This window comes from Curcuma longa, chromosome 2, assembly GCF_044706935.1.
Source record: "Curcuma longa cultivar G26 ecotype Majalengka, Jawa Barat chromosome 2, ITB_CL_G26_1.1, whole genome shotgun sequence".
Taxonomy (NCBI): Eukaryota; Viridiplantae; Streptophyta; class Magnoliopsida; order Zingiberales; family Zingiberaceae; genus Curcuma; species Curcuma longa.
The window spans coordinates 560,514-572,296 of NC_133862.1; the positions used below are offsets into that span (position 1 = coordinate 560,514).

General features: G+C 38.5%; 1 protein-coding gene and 1 pseudogene across 3 annotated transcripts in view; both read right to left on the reverse strand.

Annotated features, from left to right (window-relative positions):
• Positions 1-3,614: 3,614 nt before the first annotated feature.
• LOC141815727 (putative polyamine transporter At3g19553) lies at positions 3,615-5,702 on the reverse strand (annotated as a pseudogene).
• Positions 5,703-6,557: 855 nt separating this feature from the next.
• Positions 6,558-11,783, reverse strand: part of LOC141820036 (SWR1-complex protein 4-like) — a 47,338-nt gene continuing 42,112 nt past the window's right edge. For all 3 annotated transcript variants that reach the window (XM_074707326.1, XM_074707320.1, XM_074707333.1), the window contains exons 12-17: positions 9,457-9,567; positions 9,230-9,325; positions 7,398-7,469; positions 7,225-7,282; positions 7,105-7,139; positions 6,558-6,924 (exon numbers count right to left, since the gene is read on the reverse strand). In XM_074707326.1, the coding sequence (XP_074563427.1) occupies positions 6,844-6,924; positions 7,105-7,139; positions 7,225-7,282; positions 7,398-7,469; positions 9,230-9,325; positions 9,457-9,567 (453 nt within the window). In that variant the 3' untranslated portion in view covers positions 6,558-6,843. The remainder of the gene's footprint in view (positions 6,925-7,104; positions 7,140-7,224; positions 7,283-7,397; positions 7,470-9,229; positions 9,326-9,456; positions 9,568-11,783) is intronic.

An 11,783-nucleotide genomic window follows, 5' to 3' on the forward strand; every position in this document is an offset into this window, starting at 1 on the left:
AGGGGCTAGCCTTATATAATGAGGAAGAGGTCCGTACCACGGTCAAGGTAAGGAGGAGCTTACCTTGAGAGTACCCTTCGTACCTGTGAGGAGTGGCGTCTTTAATGATGCGTGTACACCGCTGGTAGGGGCGTACGTTAGGCGGCGCGTTACCGTACCCAGTGAGGGGATGTCAGATATCTGACTATAGTACAAGAAGGGAAGTGGTCAGTGAAGGGGGGTCTTATTTCTGCCCCGATTCCCCGGGACGAGTCGGGTATACTGATCAGTCGAGCTAGCAGGGAGTCGACTCGGCGGGATTATCCGTATCCTCTACTGACAAACCGGCCTATCGGACTTAGATGGGGCCCATTCGGGTGGTTACCCAGGGATTCGGATTCGGGCCGTAGTGCCTTGGTCAGCTGATCCCGGATGGTTGACTCGGTTCGGGCGTCCCTCTCAATCCGATCCGCCTCCGTATCCTTACGACCATAACAGTATTATCTCCAAATATTTATCGCAAGCATATTACAAGCAACTGAGCACAAAATCTCCAACTTCAGAGGGATCCAAACTGAATAATAACTCAACTTTCACAGGATCTTCACAAATAACTTGAGCATCCTTGTACTTGTTCTTACCAATGAATCCATACTTATCCAACATTTGAAGAACTTCTGGCATTTTTGAGGATTTACCTTGAACCCAAGCTGACATTGACTCAAAGTGTGAGCTAACAGTTTGCATAAATCCTTCAACTCGATCACTGAGTAACTTGAAGTCAGAATCAATATTTTGCTCAGCTGAAATCTTTGCTCTCTTCGAAGCTTTTTGAACTTTGTTAATGGATGATTTATTTTTCTCCTTAGAGTGAGATGCCTTTGATGTAACAGAAGGTTCTTGATGTGACATCGAATCAACTTCAACTCCTTCATATATAGGTGAATTATCAACTGATATAGTCAACTCAGCATCCACATCAGTGATGTTTTGTGCAGCCATTGTAGGATCTTCCGCAACAAGACCTGTTGCTCTGTCTTTGCCATATACTATTTCTAACTCCGAAAAATAAGGGAATGATACATTGTAGAGACTTTTGGCATCATTGTGATTCTTTCAAAAAGAAGAACATATCAGTTAATTTAACATATCCATGTTAGTTTAAAGCCAAAATACCTTTTAATTACAACCAAACCAATTTAGTTTAGAATTAAATCAAAGAGGGTCCAATTCATCTTTCGTTGGCCCATCCACACTTCCATTTAGATAAAATATCTTTCATATTTTCCCTTCGTTTGGTCCAATCAAATTCAATCTCTCTTGATTTGAGAATCCAATTCTCAAACTTATTTTATTTTATTTTGGATAAACTCATAGTGTATGCGACCTTATAGGTTCCCCATTTATGTTAGTCATCCATAATTAATCATTAATCATTAATTATAGATCGATCACGAGTGACACATAGTAGTATATCTTGCTCCTCAATTAATCAAAAAATCAAGGCGCTTGGTATATATTCGGTAATGGGAATGGTAATGAGTTTTCATTAAGCGGTTAATGACAATGAGAATGATTACTGGATTGATGGTGCTTGGAATAGATATTGAAATGGGTATAATTACCATTGATGCTACTTGGTATGAATAAGAAAGTAATGGGAATCAGAAAAAATTTACAATTTTACCCTTACTAATTAAATACATGAAAAAAATTTATTGAATAATTTTTTATGGATATTATGAATTGGGAACATCCTTTGCAAGAAAGATGAGCACGTTGGAGTTGAGCACGTTGGAGTTGAGCACGTTGGAAAAAAATACTTTTTGGGGATGATGACAATTGATCTGAAGGTGTAATTTTCAATTTACTCGTCCAAAAAAATGTTTTCCGGAGGCCTTCCATCTCCTTTGATGTATTACTTGTGTTAATTTCTGATTAAGTACAAAGAAATCTCCGGCATCGGACGAGCAACCCATGGTTTACTCCCTCAAATCCCACAACACTTTCCCCCAATTTAATCAGCAAATTTCTGCTCACATATCTACCCTAATCCACCATAAAAAGTTTTCTTCCTCCGATTTCTCAAACCGAAATCACAATCAACGCCGCCGAAACGCAAAACAAAGATTTAATATCTTTTTTTCATGACATAGCAGTCGAACAGGCAAACGGAAGGCATGGGTTAAAAAAAATGAAGAAACTACAACAATAAAGAAATACTAACTGAATAGAGAAGAACAGAGTTCGTGGAAGAACACACCTTTGAGCTTGAGATGGGAGCTTCTGTCGGATTCTATTGGATGCTTTGGCTTGTGGTGGGCGTGGTTGATGAGCCCTAGCGTGTGAGGAGGAGCGACGCGAGGTGAGGAGGGGGGAGAAGCGGGTTTCGCCTGGAGAAGGAGGCGGCGCCTGGAGAAGGAGGCGACGGGGAGAAGCTCGACGCCGCCTGGAGGAGGAGGGGAGACGCGCGAGGGGGAGGTGAGACGACGCGATGCGGCGAGGGCTTTGTGGTCTGCGACAAAAAAAAAACAAAGAGAGGGGAATGGGTTTAGTGATAACCGAGAGGTGAGTAGGTTATAAAAATAAGAGAATCAAAATCATACCTTAATTCCAATTCCCATCTATCAAGCATTGAGTATGGGAATGAAACTAATTTCATTCCGATTCCAACCTCTTAAACCCGTCTACCAAGCAGCCCTTTAGTTTTGTGTTGTAGTTTTGATCAAATCTAGTAGATGCAAATTTTTACTATCTCATGAAAGCATATCTTTCTATTTAAATTTAAATTTTTATTTAAAATTAGAGAGTCTGAATATTTTAACATGATATTTGAGAATCAGTTTCAATGGTTCAGGCGAATTTCTTATACTCCTTTAGTTTTGAATCTGAGTATATGAGAAATCTCAAGATGTGCTTACCATTACATCATAGTTTGAGGGCAAAGGATTATTAAAAATAAAATAATATGAATTTTTTATGTCAAAGGATTATTAAAAATAAAATAATATGAATCTTTCATGTCTAAAATTGTTTTGGGTTGTTGATCGGTATACACAAAGAGAACACATTGACTAATAGATCATTAATAGTGGATGTTTAAGACATATAATCTATGATAAAAGCAAATTCACCATCCTAAGATATAGGAATTGAGGTACCATCGCCCCCCTTAGGATACGATGCAGCAGCTAAACCCTCCAATGGATAATTAGACATCCTTCTTCAGTAAAAGGTGGAATCCGTTACTTCAATGATCCCACACGGTCGGATCTACGAACATCTATGAGGAAGTAAATCGAGAAGTTGCAGTTGACCACAACGAAGGAGGGAACATCCTGTATTTGAGTCTTAGTTGTATTTGAGGTACCATATCCTTTGAAAATAATAGTAAACTAAAGGATATGATAATATAGAGTTATCTTCCAATTTTGCTACTAATGAAGTATTACTAGTACAAGGAATGAAACTGAGAGGAATCATAACTATGATATAGAAGTTTAGGGTTAAGAACCTTGCGACGGATGGCCAAAACACTAGACGAGATGAATAGCGTTTCTTCCTCCAATTGTTAGCTTGGATTCTTACTAATGACTTAGCAATGTCAAACGCAATTGGTTAGCACAACAAAAATGGAAAAAAAAAATATATACATTATACCAATGCTAGAGGTTTTGACGAATAAGTATGATCTACATGAAAACATATGAGATGAATGATCGAGTACAAGGACATGCTCTCAAGACATGATTGAGTTGATTACTGTAGAACAAACTTACTAAACTTACGAGACAATACGTTCCTCGTAGTGGTCAACTGCAGCTTCCCAATTTACCTCCTCATATATGATCATGAGATCGATCATGTGGAACTGCTGAGGTAATGAATTCCACCTTTTACTGAATAACAGGAAGGCACACTTTTGATATTTGACGAATAAAAAAAATCTATTTAACCTTTTTCATTAATTATTGTGTAGGGTAGCTTAGAAATTTCTAATACAAATGGATTTAACTCTCCATTTGGAAGGCACCATCCACCGAAATTTCCAAATCCAGAGGGTCCTTCTTGGCGTACGAATGGTCAAGCAAGAGGCTTATAGAAGCATCATCGTCGTCGACGTCGATGGTCTCTTGGTCCTGCACCAGGGCGGCGATGGAGCCGCTCTCCGGCGAGTCAGGGGTGGCGAGAAACGCAACCCATTTCCTGCTCCTCAGCTGCTCTATCGCAGGGTGTAGCAGAAACCCGACCAGCATGACGCTTCCACTCACGACGACGGTCCTCATGGAAGCCAAGCACATGACGAGGACCAGCAGAATTGCAGGAGGTACGCAAATGGCGACGGCGCCGCCGTTTCCTACCGGGATCCTGTACGGCCTGTGGAGGTCTGGCTTCTTTACTCTGAGTTTTATGAAGGCGGCGAACTCGAGCAGCATGCCGATGGAGTAGAGGAAGTTAAGGAACTCCACGATTTCCTGGAAGCTCATCGACGACAGGAGCAGGACGCCGGTCGCAGAGCATAAGATGCTGGTGGTCGGAGTGCCGTACTTGGATCTGCAAGGGGATCGGGAAAGGAAGAAGAAAGGAATCGGAGGAGAGAGATGGAGAAGAAGAAGAGGTGGGCGGTGCGGGCTGACCTCTTTGAGAAGATGGCCGGCAGCATTCCCAGCTCGCTCATGCCGAGCAGTTGGAAGGAGTCGCTGCTCATCTCGGCCTCGAACAAGCCCATGTTGGACATGGCGGAGGCGGCTTGGATCCACCAGCTGAGCCAAGCGCCGCCGATGGCCATGCCGACCTGCGCGAAGTAGCCGTCCTTCCACTCGCCGGTGGTGGAGGTGTCGAGGGCGCCCGTGCCGGCGAGCAGGGGGATCAGGTAAGAAGCCATGACGAGCACGACGGCGCCGAAGAGCGCCCGCGGGAAGGAGCGGCTAGGGTCGTCGACCTCGCCGGCGAGCGTGCTGGCCTTGTCCCAGTAGTTGAGGTTCCAGAACATGCTGTTGAAGTAGCCCCTGAAGTTGACTTTTTTCAGGTCGACGGCGAGCCAGCGGCGGGGGCGGATGCGGGGGACGGCGAGCAGAGCCATGACGACGAAGGGAGAGAGTGAGAAGGCGGTGAGAGCGACGGCGGCGAGGCCGACGATGTGGAGGCCGCGGTAGTTGAGGAAGGTCAGGGCCGCGGTGAGGGCGAGGAGGGCGGGGACGCGGGCGGCGGGCCGAGCGAAGAGGGGAGGGACTGGCTGAGGTAGTCGAGGAAGAGGACCGGGTAGAGGGCGTTGTCCATGGTGCCGCTGACCCATTTCCAGAAGCCCTCCTGGAAGCTCCAGAAGGGGCCGAAGGCGGAGGAGATCCAGAGGACGTAGCCCCCGTTCTCGGGGAAGCTGGCAGCGAGCTCGGCGGTGACGAGAGCCTCCGGGAGCGACCACAAAAGGGGAAAGATGAGGAAGCCGAGGAGCGAGAGGAGAGGGCCGCCGCCGGTGGAGACGGAGTCCTCGACGCCGAAGGGGCCGCCGGAGACGTTGTAGAAGATCAGGGCGATTAGGGGGAGCACCGACAGCTTCTTGGGCGACGTCGACGGCAGCAGAGGAGGAGGAGGAGGAGGAAGAGGGGGAGAGGCGTCGTCGGCGTCCTCCGAGGCGGAGAGCTCGCCCATCCCTCCGGTGCGGGCGTTGACTGGATGACGAGGGAGGCGTCAGGGATTAGATTCGATCCGATCTCGCAATTGGCTCCTCTCGCTCTGGATGGGGCCCACGCATTATTATGCGTGCTTCTTCCGGAAGGAGTTTATTATTATTAAATTAATTAATCGGATAGATGAAGTTTCGCGTGCAATCGGCGTGGCGAGTTGGGAGTGGACGGAGACTTTTCCAATCTAATACGGAATCTTCGTTACCAATCGAAAATAATTATTTATAAAAAAATAAATCAAAAAATATAATTAATTATGATGAAGGAAGGTATTACTTGATTTCGTCCAGATTTAAATTTTATAATTAACTCAGCTATATTCCAGAAATTAATTTTCCATCATTTGTTATGGGCAAAAGGCGTACATAAATATCCCTAATAAATAGGTGTAAAATTTTAAGAGACCATAAGAAGTTCCTTAGAGCACTCAGAAAATCCCTCATTTTTTTTAAAAAAAATATTATACTTATAATTAATTACTTGCATTGGAATTATTTATCCACTCAACTGTTTGATTTTTATTTATTTATTTTTTAAATTTTTTTTCTTGCTAGTCGCGAGGCAATCTTCAGCACATATGACTAAATTTTAAATGGATCATTTTTTTTCTTTTTGAATAATTCAAATATTAAACTTTGACGATCCGACTGGATAATTCATCCATATCAAAATTTTTCATCGATTATTAAAATAAATCAGAATGACTTAACATTATAAAATTTTCAAATTCTCCTGTAGATTTTACTGACAAACATAATGGGAAAATATAAATTTGGAAGATAGACGTACACCTGAATTATTAAAGAAAAACAGTTAGATGAATCCATAAGCCATTATCTTTCTGGATTCTCACTTTGAACGACAGAATCATCCACATTTACAAGACATCTTTTCCATAAAACGTCGGGTAATTTTTATCACAGTTAATTTGACAAATTATACAGAGAGTTAGAGTTTCATAATCAATCTTAGAACACTTGCAAAGGCAAAGGTTCAGAAGTATGGATCCTTGTCTAAGTCACACAAGTTCAGAAAATCACACAATATCCAGGTAACACGACCAAATGTTTGGTTAGTTTGTTGGGGTAATCTGCAGCAATCTTCCCATTTACTGGATGATCTATGGATAATATGACAATGTCTTACCCTTTGTTTTCTGGTACATGGTTTTCCTCGCACATCATCCATCGGAAGACTTCAGTTTCCTAGGCCGTTTTGATTGGGGTGGTGATGGTGGCGCATCCATGAACCTTCCAGGAACCTTGAAAACAATGGATTTTTGTAGTAAATAAAACTTAATTAATGTTTCAATTAATCTTCCAAATTTTTTGTTTTATCTGATTGGAAGCAAAAAATGTGTAAATATCAAATTGAAACTTGGGAATAGTTTATGCATGAACCATTTAATTAACCCAAAAGTAGAACAAGTTGAATAACTAACCTTCCTTTTGTGGTCACGTTTGCTAACTCTATCACCTGCAAAAACGGGAAGTATATATTTTAGAACACCATATTCTTTTATAACATGAAACTAAACGAACTTTTTCTTCCTTTCACCTACCTCCAAAACCAAGAGAATCAGGGGCAATTGTCCGTTCAGCATCCCCACGATAAGCACGCTTTAACATTACCATTTAAAACAGTCAAGATGTAAACACAGACACTAGAGGTAACATCAAAGGAATCAAAAATGTTTTGGTGTTCAACATGTGATCATAGAAGACAACCAATTACCTTAGGAGTGCTTGGTGCTTCAGCATATGTATTGTCTCGGTTTGCAGTAGCTTCAGCCTCTCTATTTTGCAGCTATTTTATGCAACATAATAATAATAACAATAATAGTAATAATTAAAAACAAGAAGCTAGTTGTTTGAATGGCAGTCATTAATTACTAAAGATGATATGACTTTATATCATATGAAGATGTAACATCAAGAGTAGTTTCAAGAAGATCGATGTATATTTCATGCCACAGAAGAAGTTGCAAGATGTTCATTCTAGTGCTATAGGTCTTTGTAAAGAGGATGTGTTATGGATCAAATTATAAATATTAGGGACTTAATTATAAACACTATGTATAACAACATTTATAGTGTTAAAGATAAATTGATGAACAATAAACATAGCTATATGGGACTAGTATGGGAAACAAAATCGAATAATAAAGGGTTAAAAGGTGATTTTAGGCGATAAGTGGTCAACCTATTATGTAGCACTTAAGCAATAGACATGAATATAATATCAAATAAAATAGATTAATATTAACATTCAAACTAATATCTATCTAATAAAATATATTAATCAATCACATCAACTCTATAATCACAAATAAATAAGTGACAATTGATAAATAAGACATAATAATAATAATAAAAATAATAAAAATAATAAAATGCATTATATTTCATATTTCATATTTCATTCAAATAAATTATAAACAAACATAAAGCATAAAACTATATTGGCGCATTGTTAGTGTATGCTACAAGTGAACCAATTTCTCAAATAAACCATTTTTAAAAGTAAATAAATGAACTCGCCTGGGCCACCAATGCAAGTATGCTAAGCCTCCTTTAGAAGTTCCATCTAGAATTGCTTATTGGCTAGGCAAGCAATCCCATTTCATTACCACCTAAGTAGTCATTGCCTAATCCCATTTTAGAACACTATATATAATCTTCTCCATTAAGTCATATAGGATGATTCAAGCTTTGAGTTGACTAGAAACTTATAACCTCTTGTTATTTTTGCCATCTTTTGTTCCCATATTTACAGGAATTTTGTTTCACCATTTTTTAGAATTTTAAGAGTGGTCAAGGAGCACGGTGGAGTTGAAGAGACAGTTACATACCAAAAGCAAGCATCCACACGAGTAAAATTAGGGTCGGTTGCTAAAAGAACCACAATCGTATTGGTAGTTGATCTAGTTTAGGTTGGATCTTTATTAGCGTCCTTGCATTGCTTAACATTTTTCCCAGCTAATTAAGGTAGAATACATGGATCTACTCCCTTCAATGAGCTCGTCCTGTGAAGCTACAACACTTAATAATATTTAAATTAATTATTTTTAATACATTGACTATATTTTTGCATATCTTTACACATTGCACATAAAGACTAATAGATTTTACTCTTCTAAGTATAATATCTAATAGTCATCTTTAGCATACCAAATTTTTTTATTTTTTATTTAATCATATTGAACCTAATTGAAGGGGAGCTTGGCTCAACAGTAAAATCGCTATCATGTGTGACTTGGAGGTCACGGGTTCAAATCTCAAAAATAACCTCTTGAAAGCATAGTAAAATTGTATACGATAAACTCTTCCCCGGGACTCCGCATTAACGGAGCTTCGTACACCAAGCTGTCCTTTAATCATATTTAACCTAATTGCTCTTCAATATTAATAATCTTTAGTCTTTTAATTTTATTATAAATTGCCTCTTGGGAAGAGTTGAGTTGCTCTAGATGTTGCATCAATCATATTTCCCATAGGAAAACTTCAGCACAGACTGTTATACAAACTTAACATTGACTGGAAATGGTAAAGTAGCATAATATGTACCTGTTTTTGTAGGTTGAGCAGTGTTAGTATCTCTTTTCTCAATTCAAGGTGTTCTGAACAAACTGATTTAGTTGGAACCTTTGGTTTCAGATGAACCTACAAAAGAAGATTAATAAACATACAAAAGTTTATTTCATGTCTGATCAGACATAAAAAAAGAATATAAAAACAAAATAAATCTCAATTATTTGTTATTATTGGGACAGATTGAGGAAAAAGAAACAAACCCCTAGATCTTGGAGTGTCTGATCAACCCTTTTGATGGTCCTCAAGCCTGCAGTTGAGTTTGCGGCTTGCACCATCTGGTCAAGTGCATGTGTTCTCAAATATACACGAAGCTGAAAAAATGTGATTAGTTGAGATAACTCCAAAGCAATAGAAAACACTATGAAAGGAAACAATTGACCATCAAATAAACAGGAAACAATTTCCGATAAAAAAATGTAACCATTTAAATAGGAATGTCTAGCAAGAATTTAAAATTTACATTTAATGATCATGGTACTCTGATTTTCTAATCAATTGTAAAAGATAGATAATCTTTGGCTTTGAACAGTATAAGCTCCTATCATAATGAAGTAACTACATCAAATGCACTATAAGGTTACGGGCGAACTGACATCTATGCAAATAATGAAATACCAGGCAGAAGACAGTAATCAACAGAAACAATGTTTGCCATTTTACTTAAAATATTGTTCACATTCTGCAGTATTCTAATGAAAGGTTTGAGGAACAGATACTTTATTGAGGAACATGATAAGCAGATACTTCAAGATGCTGAAGTGCAACAATGTAAGCTAAACTGTGTGTGGTCTGATGCTAATGCAGTGTGTGCAATAGCTCCATGTGCTAATAAAGATAACAACAACTATGTTTTTATCCTACTAAGTGCAGTCGAGTATATGAATCCTCCTATACCGTTGGATTCGATTTCCTATTATATCCTCATCTATATTTAAATGAATTTTATATTATTTTATTTTTTGCTAACAAAATTTAATATGTGTATTTGTCATAATCTCGCATAACCTATGTACATGTAAATATCATCTTAAATATGTCTCTCAAAATTTTTCCTCAATAGACACAACCCCGACTCTTTTCTCTAATCTTATTATTTCGTATCCTTTCCATCCTCGTATATTTGCATATCCACCTTAACATTCTCATCTCTATGACTCTCATCTTTTGCTAGTGTACTGGATTTATAGCTCAATATTTAACTCCCATGATCAAAACTTCTCATACATTGCAACACAAAGCCAATGTCATATAAATTAATTAGCACATCAACACGATATCATGATGCAAAAAACATGGGCACTAACGATAGTGGATTTTTTCTCAAGTCCCTGAAGAAGCAACAAATAGTCGATCTTGGTATATCTTGAAGTGATATAGAACATTGCTTGTTGATGATGACCAAACAATCAAAATATCAAGTCAATAAGGCTAGAGAAGGTGCAAATCATGGATGTCGTAATCAGACCATATGATTGTACTGCCCTATCTCCCAAATTCGCTTATTCTCAACTATGATTGAAATTGGGTCACTATTTTACAAATCTACCATTTAAGCAACAACCCCTTATCATTTTTAGGTAGCATCTCAGTTCTGAAAACCTTGACTTAGTGGAATATGCTTACATTCACATTAACATTTTAAAAATGACCATCATTAAAAGTAGATCTATCTTTTTCATACCATATTATCAAGAATTCTAATCAAGTCTTCTTTGATCTCCCTTCTTCCTCGATTAATATGCATATTTGTCATGATCTCACAGCGTCTAACTAGGGTACTTGTTGATCCCCTAAGTACATGTTCATATCATCTTAAATGTCTCTTGAAGTTTTCCCTCAATTGATGTAACTCTGACTTTCTCTCTAGCATCCACCTTAGCATCCTCATCTCTGCGACTCTTATTTTTTTTGCTTATGTGCAGTGTGTTCGTTTCATAGCCTAACATTCAACTTCATATATCATAGCAAATCTAACTACCATTTTGTAAAACTTCCCTTTGAGCTTTAGAGGTACCTTATATCATAAAGAACACCTGATATCTTCCTCCATTTTAATGATCTTTCTTGTATCCTATGCAAAATATATATCTATCAACCCCTCCATCCTTTTACAAAATAAATCCTAAATACTTAAAATTTTCAGTTATATGTAACTCTGTCACTCCCATCTTTACAATTGTTTTGCTACTTCTTTTATAACTTCTAAATTTAAATTTCATATATTTTGTTTTTACTCTACTAAGTCTTTAACTTCTAGTGTCTTCTGCCAAGATCAAAGCTTAACATTTACTGATTCAAGTGTCTCATGGACCAAAATAACATCATCTACAAACAACATGCACTATGGTATGCCTGGTTATGTGTATTTCATCTATAACTAATGTAAAAAGATATGGAATTAGATTTGATCCTTGATATAACCCTATTTTATAGGAAATGCTTTGGTTAATCTACTTGGAGTCCTTACCCTTATCATTACATCATCATACATATCTTTAATTGTTTTAATATACACTATGCTAACACA